Below are 15,902 nucleotides of genomic sequence, written 5' to 3'. Positions count from 1 at the left end.
AGCTTTATTCCTTCGATTAATCGCGAACTTAAGAAGGTGTCGGAAATGCTCACTTTTGTCTGTTGACATTTTATTTTGAAAGCTAGAAACATAGAATTATAATTCCAAATTCTATTGCTAACCAATTTTTTTTATGAAGCCTTTATTCTATAAAATACATATTATTACAATATTAATACATTGTAAAAAGAAAACAAAGTATCAAATCATATTTTGTCGCGATAAACTATTAAATAATAGTTTGTTATCAGGTGCTCAGACATTTGTTTTAATTAAAAATCAAATATAAGAGTACATACATAATATTGTACACATATATAAAATTATTAGTATTTATATGATTTTGTTTTTGATGCTTTGAAAAATAAAAATATTATTAAGAAGATAGAAAAGAAAAAAAAACTCAACAAAACTAGATAAATCGTTTATTATTTTTTTTAAAGTAGGATAATAGAGAAAATTAATATAATAAAAATTGAAGAATTACCATTTACTTGTATAAAGTTTAAACATAAGAAAAAAAAAAATGTAAATATATATACATGTATAAATAGTGGGTGCTCATAAATGTAACCAAAACAAGATAAAAAATAAAACAAATTAAATCGAAAATTTCCAATCATATCTACAGAAAATATAAATAGTAAAAACATAAATTTAAATCATATATGTAACGTAAAAGTAAACATAAAATCTAGCAGAACCGAAAATTTTATTGCGAATGACGAATTTTTACCGTTTTACTGGGGTTTTACTATTGGTTCTATTTTTAAATTTGTAAAAAAAACGACACACGTGCCTCCACTCGTTTGGGAGTGATTTTGGCTCTTAAAAGCAAGAATAAGAAGGTTAAAGAATGTTTAAGAATAAATAAAAAAATTAAAGAATTTATTATTTCATATTTATTCATGTGTAACTCGTTACCATAGATACAACACAAGCTGGCAGCTGTCGAAATGTTGAAAAATGTATACTGGAACCTCTGTTTACACGGGGGATACGTTGCACACAGTACCGTGTAAAAAAAGTGTACTAAAAAATAACAATAGGGTAGGTAGGAAGAATTTGCCTTATGGCAATATGTATGATGCCTGATTAATGAACTAAACGATTGATAAAGATAAGGTGATCGGTCTTACGCTTCTTAATATATGCCTCTTTTGTTACAGATATGAAGGTGGCAGCATTTGGGTTGCTGGTCATGTTGGCAATCTTGCCGGTGTGGTCAGAAGAAATCTATGACTATCCACAAGATGGTGAGAATTCAAATGTTTATGTATGCGTCGCCGCCAAATAGTTTAATCAGCCACTCAATTGGGCGGCTAGGCTCTTTATTAACCCTACAATGCCCAATGTAGACGATCTGCCACATACCGATAATCGGTGTATAAAAGTGATTTCAAACATGTTTATCACTCGGCGGCTAGTTAGTAATATTGTACACATACGAGCCATTATAATTTATTTTAAAAAGTCGCCACCAGGGTTACATTTTTCGATAAAATTTAAAACAAAAAGTCAGTTGCACGTATTCTGTCATTCGTTTTGTTCACGGGCAGTGTATACTTGTAATGCCGTATTAAATAGACTTCATGAACTCGGCGATAGTTATTCCCACGTATCTGATTTATTTTGTGTAGGGTATTGTTCCTATAGAACAAACCTTTTGAACTGTTTCAAAGATGCATTTCATATTTTACACAGTTTTTTGTTCACTTTGCCCAGCTGTATGAAACAGTACCTATGAATTTCTTGTTGCATTACTGTAGAATGTTTTATTATTTAAACTTTCTACTGAATATGCTGTATAATTTTGAGGTTATTTTTTTTTTTAATATAAGTCTTGTATAATTTTTAGGTTTATTTTTTTTTTTATAAATCTTGGGTGTAAGGAATTTTTTTTATTTTTATAAATATACATATATATATATATTAAGCCAAATATGTAGTATTATAAATGTTTGTAAAAGGCAGATTTGCCGTTTATGTTAATAAAAAATATTTAAAAAAATAATAATTTAGCAAAAGTTCAATTTCTTTGTTTTTTTTAAAGATTTGAAATTATAATTGTTTCCGCAACTTTTATTATTATATGAAAATATATTTATAAGAATCGTTATTTCTTATTTTCCTTACATTCTTGTATTTTTTAACTAAAATATGAAATTAAAACTGAAAAATTGAACTTTTTTTCTTAATTATTTTTCCCAGTTTTTGCACCAAAAAACAAACATAAAAATATGTTTTCAGTAAGAATTTTAAAAATTGGGCATTGAAGGGCTTAATGCCGGCATTTAATTAAATGGCTAACGGACGCTTAGCCGAAATGTTGAAAGCAACATTTAACGAAAAGGCTAAACATTGCCTACCCCATTTATTTTATTGCAACAATAACAACAGTTTTATTTTTAAATTTATTTTGTTAGGTTAGGTTAGGATAGGTTGGGTTAAGTTCAATTAAAAAATGATTTTTTTTACTAAACTCAGTCCTTCACATATTATTTTTTAAAAAACTTTAAAAATCTATCCTGATCAAGCCAGGCGACCTTTTTTTATGCCGTTTCCAAATGGCTAGCTTTCAACCAGCCATCCCATTGAACGTTGAGCTGTCTTAATTCGTTCCACGAACTACCCAACCATTCAATCAAATACCGGCATTTAATCAACAGCTAAGCCGCCCAATTGAGTGGCTGATTGAACTCTTTGGCGGCGACAAATTATACAATATGAAGGGTATTGGATATAAAGGATGAACGTCAAAAGAGGAAGTTGTGAGATATAATATTGCTTTTTCAAATTTTAAATATTACTTGCTATACCTGTTATTCTTTCTTTTTTCTTTGCTGCATTGACATGTTTTTGTACTTTTAATTACTTATATTATATATGTATATAAAATCAATATTAAAATATATATTGCTGCTCTTACTATAATGTGTCATTAATTTTGAAGATGTTTTTAAATTGACTTAAATTTATTTTCTTACGTAAAGATTCTTCTCAACGTTTCTTTGAATCTATTAAAATATGTTTGTGTATATTTATGTTTTTCCTTTTAAAAAAAACGATATTATTATTTTATTTTATTTTTAAATCTGAGCATGTTTTTCATTCTTTATTTTAATTCTTAAATTTTAATTACTTTTACAAATTTTCTTCATTTTTTAACTTTAATTTTAATTTTTAAACTTCTATTTATGTTTTCTTTCCTTCTCTTTTTTGTACTTTAATTAATAACTTCACATATAATTACTTTATAATATGGAAACTTGGTCACTGGTCCATTAGAGTTAAGTCTAACTGTGTAAAATATAAAACTATGTAACGGTACTGCATGTTTCCTTAATAAAAGAAAAAATAATAAAAATGTTTATAAGTTTTCAAACCTCTTGGATATTAAAATAAACTTTTAAGTAAAAGGGACCCGCTTAATGTAAATACCCTTTACTGTTTTATATCATCTAAAATTGTTTTTTATTAATATCACATTATCGCTTTATTTTCAATATTCAACTGGCATCCACCCTTTATCCCGTGTGCGCATTTTTTTCTTGTCCAATTATCTTGAAAAGTAGAGCCTTTAAGTCAAATTTTATTATACAGAAATGTAGATCGTGTGAACTGCGGTTGGACGCCAATAATAGTTTAACACACATGAAACTTGACATACATCTTATATATGAGGGCATAAAAAGCAAACTTAGAAACCTCCATTGAAGGAGTACTGAGATATTTGCGAAAAACTTTGAAAAAAGAATACGGAAATATAACGTTTTTTTAAAAAACATTTTTAAAGTAATAAAGGTCTATGAAATACTGTCCAGAAATTTTTTTGTTACTTACAGCATAAAAAATATTTTTAAATTTGTAATTTTGAATTCCCACAAAAACGATCATTCCATTGGCCACGCCCCTAATACGTCATAATTCATGTTTATTTATTCCTGGCCATTCAAATTCGTTTAGAACATTGTCACGAATCTTGACGTCACAACTATCAAGGCCAAACATGTCGCGTTTTTCTAGTGACGTATTTAAAAAAAAAAAAAAATCTAAGTGAAAACATTTCTCCACAACATTCATATTGATTTTAAAATACAATTAATTATTCTTAATCCATTTCAATATATTTTTATCGGTATTCGTAGTGTGTGATATTTTCCTATTTTGAGATTTCTAATTATGCTTCACTAACTCAATGGTGAATGCTATGTTTGCGGTGTCCAGGAGTAAAATTGAAATCTATTTTGCAAGATTTAGAGACAGTTTTGAATTACGCTATTATTTAGGTAGGTACGTTTTTAACTATTTTTCCGTTTTTGGTTGAGATTTCGAAGTTTGCTTCTAATACCCTTGTACCCTTCATATGCAAATACACAGGTCGGTTCCCATTTTTTACCGCAAATATTTACAACATTACTTATTATTTTAACTATTTTTTTTATTATTGTAGTGGTACTGCAAGAAATATTTTTTATGCAAAATTAATTTAAGTGTCTTCACTCGAGAAACCTGTTCAGAGGAATTCTAAGGAATCTCTTTTTTTTACTGGATAGAATTTAATAGACCGATATTACTTTAAAAATGATATTTCCCTATTGAAACAATGCTTTTGATATAAATTAAATAAAAGAAATAGGGACAAAAAAAGGCGATATTGGGAAGGAAAAGAAGAAAAGTAATTAGGAATGGTGGAGGATAAATGAAGGAAAGTACATAGGAGTATAAAACTGAATTTGATTTGATGACGAGAACTAGAGGAAAAGAAGACAAAATGTCCGTTCTCTGTTATTCTAATCTAATTTGATCGTTTTGTGAATGATATATTCATTTGATTTTATCCGTTGCTTTACTGTGAGAATGCCAATTTACTTATGCATTCTTTCTACATTTGAATATGATATTTGTTTTAAGAATTATCATCATTGCACTCTTGTAGAATTGGAATGTTTTTACTTTATCCTTAGTTATGTAAAAAAGTAACAATGATAGTAATTGCTTTGTAGAATAGCAATAGGCTCACCAATTACACTATGCAATAGTTTAAAATATAGAATACATATATTTTTTAAAGACGGTTGTATCGTCACAAAAATATACTTACAAGTAAAATTGAACTGTCTGAATACAAACATTAATTAACGTCTTTTTACAGCGAGTGTAAGACAGGCAAGACAAATACACGCTGACGAAATGGTCCAGAATATATTGCAGTGGCTTCAGGGTGTGTACAAACACAATAATAATAGAAAAGGTTGGTCACAGTAATTCACATTGATTTTTACTTACTATTCATACACAGCACAAGAAACCATGATACAGTTGAATAACACACTTAACTAGGATTGTTAATTATTGTCTTAATGAATTGTATGGTGTGGTGGGCAGGTGGTGTAACACGTATAGACAGGGTTCGCAGTGAGTATATCAGAGAATCGTTCAAAGCGCCACCGATAGCTGAAAAACTGAAAGAAAGCGGGATGAGATGATATGGTCGCGTCATGCGTAGAGATGAGGATTATTCAGTAAGAAGAGCGCTCAATATCCCAGCTAAAACTAGAGGCAGAAGCAGATCCCCAGCAACATGGTGGTCTTTTAATGCGAAGGAGTTGGCAGCACATAATGTTCCCATTGTGACTTTCAGGATAAAAGATCCTGATGCTTGCATATAAGGAGCCCCCGGCCCCGGATGAACTGGGATACAGAGGCAGGGAGAAGAAGAAGATTGTGGTACTGTGGAAACAGATCTTGGGTTTTGATTGCATAGTACTCCTAATTCCTTTGATTGAAAGCACTATTTGTTTAAGTTTCTTTGTGTGGACGATCTCGTAATACATTAAGATACAACCTGTCGCAGTTAACAAGATGAAATCAATTTTTATATTTAAAATATACATGTATATATGTAAGCATTGCACCAACTGTCACACCATATCCGCTCAGTCATACAGAAATAAATATTATGATTGTATTCTACTAAGAATATGGTACGCAATATTTTGCATTGGGTAACTCACATATTTTAACACTGCTTAAATAATTAAGATATATTTTTTTCTTCATGAACTATTTATTTGTCTTTGATATATGAAAAATATTTCAGTAATATAAATTTGCTTTGACTGTCTAACTAGGCTAAGTAACCCTGTTGTAAGACGGTCAAAAACATATTATTTTATTTACCAAAAACACAATATTATGTAATACATTGTGGGGTTTCTGGCACAAGTTGGTAATTTTTTTTTAAAAATGATATGTTTTGGAAATAAACATTTTCAATGTTTGTTACTTGTGACAAAATCAAATCAAAACATCAGAACCAGGTTGTAGTACCGTGACTAGTGCTGCAGACTCACAGATCAGAGGTCCTAGGTTCGAACTCACCCCAACTAGATTTCCATTTTCTAATAGTGAGTTATTTACAACTCGATGAAAATGGCCACCAAAATTGAAATATTTGAGCAAATTATAAGAAAGCTAATATTTGCCAGGGGTCTGCCTGCCCTGGTTCCGATGCAGTGCCCTATACACCTCCGGGTACAGATAGTAAAATGGTGATGAATCTATGTATATATTATGTCCAGTTGTCTGTCACTGTTCCTTAATAAAATAAATATTATTAATATCTATGTGTTAAAACATTGATAAATACGTACTAAAGTATGCTTTTTTTAACATCCACATGAAGTAATCATAAACATACCTAATTCTTCAAAATACAACATTATTAGATGTCCAATTCTTTATTATGGTACCGCAATCATAAATCATTTGAAGAAAAATATAATGTACTTAGAAAAGAATGTTATGTTTTTCAAGGAGACTTTGTCACTTACTTCAAGGTAATGTCCAATGACTATAAAAATGTGAATGGAGCATCATACTTAATCTAATCCTAAGTGCTAACAAAAGATTGAGTATGTAATTGACATTTGACATTTCATAAGAGTAATTTTCCTAATTGAGTATAAATGTTTACAGCTCGTCAAAACCTTGGGTATCTTCCTCCTGCGGGTCAAAATGCAGAGAGGCCGCGTCCATTCCGACCCCCGCCGTCTCAGAAGCCATACAGACCTTCAACATCTGTAACGTTCGAGCCTCCTACTGAAGGACCTACCAACGCCCCTTACCAACCGTCCGGATCAGGATTCTCTCCCGCAGGATCGTCGATTGCTCCTTATCCTCCATCGAGCCAGCAATATCCCGACTACAGCAATTCTGGTTATCCTTTACCCGGCCCATCTCCTCAGCCTCCTTTCATCAGTCCGAATCCAGATTATGACTACTCAAATCCAGATAGCAACAATGATAAGCCGGTGTCGACAAATACCCCGTACAATCCACCGAGCACTCCTGGATATAGACCGACTAATCCACCTACATACCCGACATCGACTTCGCAGCCAGAACAAACTTACGGAACAAGCCAGCCATCGTACAAACCTATTCCAACAGCACCACCTTCAAATCCTTCGTACAAGCCTATTCCAACTATTCCCCCACCTGGCCCGACTTATCAGCCCTCTACTCCAGGATACGGCCCGACCACAACTTACCAACCGAATACCATCCCCGATGATGATAATTCTCACCCTCCTCATATCCACGCTATTGACGTCAAATGCGCTAAAGACATGATGACCATAAATCTAGAATTCAACAAAGTATACAACGGAATCATCTACTCCAAAGGTTTCTACAATAACCCCAATTGCAGATATGTGCAAGAAAACTCCAATCAAATTAAATACTCTTTCACTCTCAGCCTAAACTCTTGCGGTACCGAATTCATCAATGGTTTTGATACCCAAGGAAAATCGTATTTAGAAAACGTACTGGTTCTTCAAAATGAAGCTGGAATTCAAGAAGTTTGGGATAGCATAAGAAGCGTACGTTGTCTCTGGGAAGGAAACATCAACAAACAATTGTCTGTTGCCTTAAGTGTTGGTATGCTTAACCAAGAGATTGTGACATTCAGCGGAGATACAGCCATGGCTAGTCTAGATATTCAAGTTGGCAAAGGACCATTCGCTCAGCCGGCTAATGGATTAGTAAAGATTGGAGAAACGATGACTCTTGTTATTTCTATCACAGGAGACCCGGCTTTCGATATTCAAGTTAAGGACTGCGTTGCTAGGGACGATAACTCTATCAACGTCGTACCTCTAACAGACGAAGATGGCTGCATCTTGAAGCCTAAATTATTTGGCGCATTCCAGAAAACGCGAGACACAGGAAATACAGGAGCTTCAATTCTTGCGTTTGCATTCTTCAATGCATTCAAATTTCCGGACGCGATGGATCTCATCATGGAATGTAATGTCGAACTATGCAAGACCAACTGCGAAGTGTGCACGGAGCCAAACCAAAGACTAGATCCAGGAAAGAGGCGAAGAAGAGATATCTATTCCGCGAATAATACCCTAGTAGATCCAGTCAGAGTAGGAAAATCTTTGAAGGTGATTTTGCCAGAAGACATTGCGTTTTCAGAACCTCTAGGAGTTTGCTTATCCTACTCAGGTTTCCTTTGGGGAGCTGCATTTATCCTAATAGTCCTCATCATCAGTTGCATATCAGCAGGATGCATGTGGCTCAAATTACAAAAACACGTTCATTGCAAAAACCACATGTAATTCATCACTTCACAACGAAAAGCACTTAATTTATAAAACGAATGAATGCAAATGTAGCGATTGAATCATCCATCAAAATCACCCCGAGACTTAATGAGGAATATCAGTGCTAAAAAAAATGATTTTGTAGAGAAGGTAAAAATTAGAGCATTTAATAAAAAAGACCTAATTTGAAATGTCACAGGTTCAGGTGAACCATTATTAACTAAATACAGCGATGTTATGTGTTGTGATACAAACGGGGTTCTCCTTTTAAATGTCAGGAAAACTCACCGACTTGAGCAACGTCGCGCGTGATGTAACTTCAAATTTACAAAATTAAAAAATATCAGAGCGATGATAATACGGTACGTAAAAAAAATTCTTTAGTTTGATAGCCTATTAACAAAGATTTTTTTTTTAAATCACTGAACTTCCACATTATCATAAAAGATTTAATTATATTCGAAGTACAATTAACGAAAGACAGAAAGTATAACCGAAGAGAAAAATCATTAAATTTATTTTTATTGTCGACAACTGATAAGTTAAAAATAACCTCAAAATGGTCAGTATAATATATGTATTTCAAATTACTGCTATATTTATTATTTATAATAACTACATCTTGTACTTAAAAAGCAGCATTTCATGTGTTTAAGACTGCCAATATATACAGTAAAATACAAGGAAAACATTTGTGCGCATTATGCTTATTTTTATCAATTATAATACATTGAGTGATTGCATTTACGTATAAACTTATGATGAGTTGTAAATAATTTGGTCAGTTACCAATAAATGTATATCACAGATTGAATGAACACTGAACCGTCTATGTTTTAGGATAAAGACAGTTTAATTAAACGGTTTACGAAGTAGAATGCTAAAATACACTGCCAGTAAATGAAAAACCAATTAGAATTAGAATTTCTACAGATAACAGATTAGATGACCAGACAGAGACATCAAATGTATATTTTATACTTTTATAAATACCTAATTGTTATCTGTCTGTATATATAGTTAAGTATTTTATTTTAGATGTAAACTGAAAATAAAAATGAAAAAAAAAAATGTCTTTCATTGATTTTAAGCTATTTTATTTATTTGCTTACTTTCCAAACAGTAGAAGATTTTACTCTATTTAATTGGCTGGATGCAGGCGAAAAAATTGTGCAAGCACAAAGGAACAGATTTAACAATGAAGAAGCTCAGTGCTATGGGAAATTGGATATAAGAATGTTTTCTTACACATGATAAAAGTTAAGAGCATTTAATAGTAGGGCGAAGTATCTTGAAAATGTTTGAAAAAATATTAAAAATTAACCACTTTGAATTACATCACAAGTTCTTCCGAATCAATCAATGATAGTGTTGTGATAGATTTCCAGAACTCACTGACCTGACGTCACTAGTGGAGTAATTTTAAAATTACAAAACTTTAAAAAGTCATAGCGCTGAGATATAAAAATACTAAAAAGCTTTTTGGCTTAGTTTAAAAGTCTATCAATAAATAAAATAAAAAAATAACAACACTGAACTTTTCTCTTTGATATTAGGCTTGTGTTATTTGTGAACGATTGAATTTTTATGATTCTGTCATTTACAAATATTTAATGATCGAATCATTCATACGAAAATATTGGATTCTCAAAATGATTTGATTATCTAAAAGATTTGAATCTCAAAAAGAACGATTATTGTGATCGAGTAAAACTTTGATCTACGGATCACTATAGCGAGCGATGAGCGGGACAGTGAATAAGAAAACATTTATTAAAGCGACAAGAAAAGTAAAGTATGGAGTATTAAATTTTTAGAACAGCCACCTGTAAAAAGGGTCCCACTTCATAGAAATAATATGTTAGGCACACATAGCAAATAAGTTTCTTCACTACTAAGAGCGAATGATCGTAGATTGCATTGTTGTCGCTCACGATCAGACCTGGTTAGGACTAAAAACGGTCCAGACTTTTAGCATAGTGCTATCAGTGATCTACAACAACAACAAAAGCAGGGGATAGAACGCCACATCACTCTATATTTGCATACAAATCTCGCTTCCTCTACATTCATACATTTTCTCGTGCACGCGCGCCGATTATTCTGACTTTTGACATGTCCATCTTCAAGTATTTGTTAGATTTGATCATGCCATGTCTTTCTCCGTCTTCCTCTATTTTTGCATCCATCAACATTCGCATCGTAGATCCTTTTAGCCGTTCTTTTGTTGTCCATTCGCTCTACATGTTCAAACCAGCGCAGAGCTCCTTTCTTGATTTTGTTGATAATGCTCGTCTCAGCCTTACATAATGTACGGATCTCAACATTTGTGCATCTATCATACATAGTTTTACCACACATTCACCTGAGAAATCGCATTTTGAAAGCATTCAGCCTACTTTCATCCCTGTTTTTCCGAGTCCATACTTCGCTCCCATACATCAGGTTCGGGACCAGGACTCCGTTGTGAACGGCTAATCTTTCCATATGCAGTGCAAAGTGATAGAACCAATTGACTCAACCATTTTGGGACCAATCTTTTCAAACGAACGAATGACACACGCCACTCTATCGTTCATTACGATTCGATCTAAAAATTATTCAGTGATAGAATCAATTGATTAGATCTTTTCAAAAAACAAATGACACACCCCTATTAGATATAAAAGCAGTTGCCCTAAGCTCGGTAGACCAGCTGTTTAAAGACCCGGGCTTGAGGGTGAGAAATAACTTACGGGGACCAGTGAGAATAAATCTAGACGGGCCGTAGTGACGTCAGGAGCTTATTTAGCATTAACCCCTATCAACAAGAATAGAATAGAGGGGTTGGATACCACTAAAGAATCTAGACAGTCATCAAAATCAAAATTGTTAAGACTCCATAAAAAATGTAAGTTAATGAAAATGTCCATATAAGTAAAGGTAAGTTTATTTTTGTTAATAGTACATCTCGAAACCGGCAGATATAAAGAAATCAGTGGTGCTACAGCCCGTTATGGGCCCTGACCTCCCCCAGAATCTGTCTCCATTCCTCCCTGCACCCTGCGGCTCTTCTTCAATTCGTCAGACCAATTACTCTAATGTCACTTTCCACATTATCCAGCTATCTTAATTTTGGTCTGCCTCTGCTTTGTCTGCCTTTTGGAGTGGCATAAATCTTTTTTGGGGTACGATTATCGTTCATTCTGTGCACATGGTCCAACCATTGTAATCTTCTTATTTTTATGAATTGTGCAATGTCGGGTTTGTCATACAGTGCCTCTAATTCATGATTAAACTGTCACCTCCACACCTCGTTTTGGTTGACAGCACCAAATATCTTCCTTAGTATTTTTCGTTAAAATACTACTACAATGTTTTCATCCTTTTTGGTCACAATCCCGCATTTGACACTATATGCAATGACCGGTCTGAGGAAAGTTTTTTATCAATGGTTTTAGTTTTTGTAGAGAGCAATTTGGATCCCAGGGCCCCGATTACAATAGGAAGTTAACAGAGGTATAAGGAAGAACGGATATTTGTGTATAAAAATGAGTATATTTGCATGAAAATTTAAAGCTTCCTTGTTAACCTATAATTGAACATGTTTAGAAGGAAAAAATGTATGCATATTCTGCTTTTCATACAGAAAACTTAATTTTACTTAGTAGATAAACTTGAAGATAAATGTTAACTTCCCATTGTAATCGGAGCCCTGATGTTTAAACAAGCCATAATAACATCTGTTTGCTGCCGATAGCCATGCTCCAATCTCGGTACCATAATTGTTATTATTAGTCATTTCAGTGGCTATACACATACTAATATTTACTGACATTAGCTCAAATTTATTTAAATTTAACAAAGTAAATGCTTAACATTAGTTATGCTTAAAATTAATATAAATAGCTAAAATTAAATTGACAGTAAAAAGGCTAAATGAGAAAGTTCAGTGCTAAGGGAAATTGAATACAAAAATGTTTCATTAAAGAAGTTACTCTAAAATATATGAAAAAATTAATAAAAATGAAATACTTTAAATTGAAATGATGGCACAAGTTCGTCAACCAACGAAGTGTTGTGATAGATTTCCGGTTTCTGAGTAGCCAACCCACCAATCAGGATAACTCACTGAAGAGAATGTCACATGCGGAGCAATAAAAAAAATTGAAAACTTCAATCAAAACAAAATCGTAGCAATAATAATACGATACATTAAGATAAAAATACAAAAAAATTGGCTTAGTTTGACAGCTCATTAACAAATAAAACCACTGAACTTTCTCATTACTGATGCGCTGTAAAGTGAGATTTTTATTACTAAAAAATGAGAGTAACTTTTTCATTTTGAATAAATTCAAAAACAACGTAGTAAGACAGGTGTTGTGTAAAATTATAAGGGTTATGTAGGATAGACGCCAAAAACGGACTTCAATATAAATTTGAACAACAATGATTCATGTTTACTTTGGGTAACACTGATTTCTAAACGTCATACAAGAGGGTTTTTGAAGCAAACGCCAGAATTTTTATGACACAGCAAAACATTCTGGAAAAGTTGCCAATGTACCCAATTACTAAACATGTGTTAAAAAAATATAAAAACTCTTACACAAATCAAAATGATTTAGTTTTAGGTGGCCATTGAACTTTGTTTTTCTTGTTATCTCTAAACTTGTATTTGGAGATTTTTGACTAATGAACAGGATGATCGATATCTAAAAATAAAACATGTAAAAAAATTATCTTAGTTTATATTAAGGGACATCTTTGTGTTCGATTCTTGCGAGAGCGACGAAACTCTTTTTCGTATTAAGATCGTGATACCCCACAGGACCCATTTCACAATCAGCGCAGCTAAGATATTTCATGTCATCTTTGGTCAGGCAAAAGCCGATGTTTTCAAATGTGAGCATGTCTTCTACTTCCCAAAAATCTAACAAGTCTTCGCATTCTGGATCCAGAAAGTTCTTTTTCTGTGTCATCAGCGGGAGATTTTTCTAGAAAGTAAACGCATAGCCATTTTAATAATGGGATAAGAATGAAAAAATAGAGAAATGCCTGTTGTAACCATTGAGATATAATATATGGAGACAACACTCCGTACAAATTCGAGCTAAAAAGTCGTCGAAAGGGAATGGCCAGCGAGGGATGCAAGAGTCATTATGTCGTATCATATCGACTTTGGCAAGCAAAACACGTAGTACAGTAAAAAGCACTGACTGTTTATATCAGTCTACTGGGAGTTTTATTCAAGCTGTTGCTTCCTTCCGCATACGCGTCACATTTGATTACCGTTTTACGACATATATGGAAAAATACACTTGTGAACGAAGGAGACTGGCAACTGGCAAAATCATGTGGTAAGGAAACTGGCAAAATCATAAGAACATTAGTACTGATAACATAATAATAAAACGTTTTTTAACATCGAAATATCTATTTTGAACAAATATTGATTAAGATGAAAACATTAATTATCGGTGAAAGATTATACCATTGCTTTTTCTGTCTTTTCGAGAACAATTTGCGCAGTGTCTTAGTGTACATGTAGGCATTATAGTAATTTAGAGGAGACACAAAAGTTCAAAAGTAGCCGAGGAATGCTCGCAACAGACTAAAGTCCGTTTTATTGAACACACCAATTGTCCGCAGGTTGAGGGACCATATTTCAAACGCTTATGCTTACTCTAGTTATATGCCTCAATGATTGTAACAGTGAAAGTACTCCCTCCACATACCCGTAAACTGTTATCAAAAGCATGTTTCTCATTTCCTAACAGGTGACAGGAAGGCCAAAAGACATTGGTGGTGGAAAGACGGCTATAGCTTACGTGAAACTGAAGTAATTATTTGGTAGGAGGAGATATTGTGTCCCTATAAAAAACAGACAGCAACAAAAGTGTCTGGGACACGTCACTTATGTAAAGGAAAAAAGATTTACTTTAAACTATGTAAACAATGGTACAATCGGAGGTTAAATATTAAAAAATAAATAAAGTTGAGTCTATATGAGTGTATCCTGTAAGAAAAAAGAAAATGTGTTATTTTAATTTTTATTTATTTATTGAAACCAACAGTCATAAACAATTGAACAACACATTCAAAGTACCTTGTAAAACAATACTAGACTAGATGAAAATAAAGAGAAAAAACCATTTCTAAATTATTGGATATCGAAAGTCGAAAATATGCACGCATACAAAAACATAAAAAGCATTAATCATCGCAAAATTGACAACATAACCTCAAATATAAACATATGATCAATAATACCGTAAAGGCAATGAAAACACACTAGGTATAAGAACAAGGAAAATGTATTCTTACTTCTTGAGATACGTAGGATGCAGATTTCGGCATAAGGATCTTGGATTTACAGTATTTACAAAGAACATGATTTTTGTTTTTGTCATTTTCGATTTCTGCCTCAAATTCAGCAGAAGGCATTGTATCTGATTTTTGCACGGTTCTCTACTATACAAATCAAACTTAGACTTTGATTATACCGTGCGTTGCCTTTAAATAAAATGAAATTTAATAAAATTCTGACCGGTGAGTTTGACAGTTATTCGATTTGACAATAGACAACAGGCAACAATACAACTATATAACCAGTATACAACATAGTAAAAAATATTCATAGAAGTTTGACAACTTTAACTTTACGTTGGTATGACTGGTGAAAAGTTATTATCGCGAATTTCGAATTGTGAGAACAATCGTGAATCATTTTTAAAATTTTGAACGTGTCAAATATTTTCTAACTTGGCAAAATCCTGTGAAATTTCAAGATAATAAAAGTATTTTCTTATTCATTTCATGGAATGAAATTATAAAAAAGTTTATTTGTGCATTATTTTTGTGTTTTTTTATAGACATAATTTATGCATTATTTTTTGTTTAAGAAAAATCTTTAAAAAAAACGACTTTTTTCAATATTAAAATGCAATTGTCTGGTTTAAAACACATGTCTTTGTAAGCTGTGCAGTTTCAAACAAAAGTTGTAAAAATAATCAAATATGTAATTATAAAAAATAAATTTAAAATGCAGTGTCGCGTGTACCTATAAAACCAATAAAAACTGAGCTTTATGAACGTCGTTGCTAATAGCATCAGAGTTTTTGAAAAAACCCACTCTGAAAGCTTTTTCTACCTTTAAGAAAATAAAGAAAAAACAGTTTTTCTTAAATTCCTCAGAAAGGTTCATTATGTAGCTCCACGACATAAATTATTTTACAATATATAGCTATTATTTGTTTTGAATTGGGTTGTTATTCCGTAATAGTGCTGTGTACTCACAAA

The 15,902-nt window shown here is 32.5% G+C and overlaps 2 protein-coding genes across 2 annotated transcripts; one reads left to right on the top strand and one right to left on the bottom strand.

Moving 5' to 3' along the window:
* The first annotated feature begins 1,171 nt into the window (after positions 1–1,171).
* Positions 1,172–9,526, top strand: LOC148278339 (uncharacterized). The gene is made up of 3 exons (XM_088231554.1): positions 1,172–1,256; positions 5,156–5,254; positions 6,982–9,526. Exons 1-3 carry the CDS (start codon positions 1,172–1,174, stop codon positions 8,631–8,633), a joined length of 1,836 nt encoding a protein of 611 aa, XP_088087680.1. The 3' UTR covers positions 8,634–9,526.
* Positions 9,527–12,135: 2,609 nt separating this feature from the next.
* strat (RAB interacting factor STRAT) lies at positions 12,136–15,208 on the bottom strand. Its single transcript, XM_088231553.1, has 2 exons — positions 14,928–15,208; positions 12,136–13,597 (listed from the first exon to the last, which is right to left on the bottom strand). Exons 1-2 carry the CDS (start codon positions 15,045–15,047, stop codon positions 13,355–13,357), a joined length of 363 nt encoding a protein of 120 aa, XP_088087679.1. The 5' UTR covers positions 15,048–15,208; the 3' UTR covers positions 12,136–13,354.
* Positions 15,209–15,902: the final 694 nt, after the last annotated feature.

Source organism: Micrasema longulum, unplaced genomic scaffold, assembly GCF_059751315.1.
Source record: "Micrasema longulum isolate JH-2025_06_02 unplaced genomic scaffold, ASM5975131v1 h1tg000892l, whole genome shotgun sequence".
Lineage (NCBI taxonomy): Eukaryota > Metazoa > Arthropoda > Insecta > Trichoptera > Brachycentridae > Micrasema > Micrasema longulum.
This window is presented reverse-complemented; position numbering and strand designations above follow the sequence as displayed.

Coding starts and splice junctions, on each gene's coding strand:
- LOC148278339 (XM_088231554.1), top strand. CDS start 1,172: ATGAAGGTGGCAGCATTTGGGTTGCTGGTCATGTTGGCAATCTTGCCG. Junction 1,257..5,155: donor CTATGACTATCCACAAGATG/GTGAGAATTCAA, acceptor GTCTTTTTACAG/CGAGTGTAAGACAGGCAAGA. Junction 5,255..6,981: donor ACACAATAATAATAGAAAAG/GTTGGTCACAGT, acceptor AAATGTTTACAG/CTCGTCAAAACCTTGGGTAT.
- strat (XM_088231553.1), bottom strand. CDS start 15,047: ATGCCTTCTGCTGAATTTGAGGCAGAAATCGAAAATGACAAAAACAAA. Junction 13,598..14,927: donor CATCCTACGTATCTCAAGAA/GTAAGAATACAT, acceptor TTTACTTTCTAG/AAAAATCTCCCGCTGATGAC.